The following is a 2,618-nucleotide window of genomic DNA, read 5'->3' on the forward strand; positions in this document are numbered from 1 at the left end:
GATTAACTGAAACTTCATTACAAGAATTCTTTTTTTTAACGGCAAAAAGATAATCTCATTCATCACCAAAATAGTTTGATACAGACTACATGGTTAGTAAGCAACTAAGCCAATCACCCAATACTTACAAAAAATAGAAAAAATCACCAAACTACCGATAAGAAATATGGGTAAAACATACATACGATCAACTTTCCATATCAAACCGCACTCATTTATTCCATTCCATTTGGTGGGCTTAGCTCTCCCTTTGATCCATACAAAGCTTGTTGCTTGCATCTCACCCAAAATAGCATCTATATTGATTCTTTTCCGGAGAAAATACATTCATTCCTCGCTTTCCAAATCCCCCAATATGTTGCAAAAACGATTAGTTGAACATATCGCCTTTTCGATTCTTACATAGCCGCTTTTTTGTGATATTCTAATAATTCTTTCATTGTAAATGCAAAGATTTGTTGAGTTCTACACCACATACTTACTTTATGGCATAGAACTACCGACACGTAGCATCCCGTGAATAGGTGATCCACGTACTCGTCTTGTCCGCCACATAATTTGCATGTATCGATACCGAAGTTGTTTGTGATCACTGATCACTTGTACAAGGCCTATTAAAAGCAAGAAAAAGAAGGCCATGAAGCATCAAAACAAAGTCAGATAAAATATCCTCATGGCATTAGTAAACATCCTACATATGACTACTGGCCATGAAGATTCAAGCTATGCCAAGAACTCCCTTCTTCAGGTCTCTCTTATTATCTATGTACATTATTATACACATGCATATCCATAGCCCTCCACCATTAATATGTACAACACATAGCTTTTGCATTTAACAATGGCGTCTCAACTAATGCTTTTGTTCTTATTTCTTTTCCAGGAAACTGTTATACAAAAAGCGATACCATGTCTTAATCATACAATCAAGGGTATTGCAAGCCGTGATATCTTTTTAGACGGTTGTTTCAAGATTGCAGATTTAGGATGCGGCTCTAGTAGAAACACGCTCTTGGTTGCATCTAATATAATTGATATAGTCATTGAGGTCTGCAAAGAAAATAACCATAAACCACCACAGTTTCAAGTATGCTTAAATGACCTATTTGGAAATGATTTCAATAACCTTTTCAAATTATTACCCGAATTTTATGCAAAGCTGAAGAGGGAGAAGGGAGAAAACGTTGGCCCTTGTATTGTTTCAGCCGTTCCTGGTTCCTTTTACGGTAGACTTTTTCCGGACAAAAGTTTGCACCTTGTCCACTCCTCTTTTAGTGTTCATTGGCTTTCTCAGGTTCGTGAGATAGCCTAACTTTACCCTTTTACATGTATTTGAAAAGATAATAGTTAATGAACCCAACATTATATACAAACTATTCATGCTATCCATTCATTTGTGGTAGGTACCTGAAGGCATAGAAAACAACACATTAAATATATACCCAGCGAAAACAAGTCCTCCAAATGTCTTCCAAGCATATGCAAAGCAATTTCGTATCGACTTCACGAATTTTCTAAAATTGCGTTCCAAGGAAATAGTACGTGGTGGATGCATGATTTTAACATTTTTAGGTCGAAGTATTGCTGATCCAACTTGTGATGACAATTGCAGTCTCTGGGAGCAACTTGCACAGTCACTTCAGGACATGGTCAAAGAGGTATACGATAATTACACTCAAAATAACGAAGAATAATTTGCTTACAACTAACTTCTACTTATTATGATTTGCTTCAGGGATTGGTTCGAGAATCCAATCTTAATTCATTCAATTTGCCACTTTATTATCCATGTGTGGATGAAGTTAGGGATGCTATTAAAAATGAGGGATCTTTTTCTCTTGATAACTTGACTGTTTTTCAAGTTAACTGGGACCCACAAGACACAGATTACACAAATACAAACGATTCAATTGACCTCGGCCAAAAGCACGGTAGGAACACAGCCAAACATATCAGAGCGGTTACAGAACCGTTATTGACGTCTCATTTTGGGAACTCCATAAATGTTGTCGCGCTGTTTAAGAAGTTTGAGAAGCATTTGGCAGAACATCTCGCTAACAAGAAAACAAGATACTTCAACATACTAATTTCATTGACTAAAAATGAATAGTTTAGTGTAAGTATCATTCTAATGTTTAATTTAAGTTTTTCAGCATCTAAGTACGTGGTTTATTCAATGTAATTACAGTAAGTTTGAGGGGCAAGTTTTAGAAGTCGAAATTAAGGTTTTGCATATAGACAAAAACTGGTTGCTCAAATATATATAAAAAAATTGTCAATGATGAATCCGTGAATCAAATCTATTGGGGCCAAACAATCCAACATAAGTCAAAAATAGTAACAACTTTTCAAAAAAGTCAAAAATAGTAACTAATCACATGAGCGAGCATGGCAGTTGGAACAAATATTTTTTTTGTATACGAGTCTTGTCGAGTCTTGTCACGTATTTATACCCACAACACGTACGTTGTTTAATGCTACTTTAAAAAAAATAAGTTATGAAGTTTATATTTTTAACGGCTAGAGTAAAAGTATATTTTTTAAATTTATTTTTCAAAAATCAATATATATTTAAAATTTAAAAGTAATGTAAATGAATTTGGTTATTAAAAAAATGT

The 2,618-nt window shown here is 34.5% G+C and overlaps 1 protein-coding gene across 1 annotated transcript; it reads left to right on the forward strand.

Moving 5' to 3' along the window:
• The first annotated feature begins 626 nt into the window (after positions 1–626).
• On the forward strand, positions 627–2,285 carry LOC110911354 (benzoate carboxyl methyltransferase). Its single transcript, XM_022155962.2, has 4 exons — positions 627–748; positions 884–1,294; positions 1,404–1,658; positions 1,736–2,285. The coding sequence occupies exons 1-4, from the start codon at positions 674–676 to the stop codon at positions 2,108–2,110; spliced, it is 1,116 nt and encodes a 371-aa protein (XP_022011654.1). The 5' UTR covers positions 627–673; the 3' UTR covers positions 2,111–2,285.
• The last annotated feature ends 333 nt before the right edge of the window (positions 2,286–2,618 follow it).

Source organism: Helianthus annuus, chromosome 15 (assembly GCF_002127325.2).
Source record: "Helianthus annuus cultivar XRQ/B chromosome 15, HanXRQr2.0-SUNRISE, whole genome shotgun sequence".
NCBI lineage: Eukaryota > Viridiplantae > Streptophyta > Magnoliopsida > Asterales > Asteraceae > Helianthus > Helianthus annuus.

What these genes read in the sequence shown, in the direction of transcription:
- LOC110911354 (XM_022155962.2), top strand. Translation starts at nt 674, where the DNA reads ATGGCATTAGTAAACATCCTACATATGACTACTGGCCATGAAGATTCA. An exon ending in CCAAGAACTCCCTTCTTCAG is followed by an intron (nt 749 to 883) that starts GTCTCTCTTATT and finishes TTTCTTTTCCAG; the next exon opens with GAAACTGTTATACAAAAAGC. An exon ending in TTCAGGACATGGTCAAAGAG is followed by an intron (nt 1,659 to 1,735) that starts GTATACGATAAT and finishes GATTTGCTTCAG; the next exon opens with GGATTGGTTCGAGAATCCAA.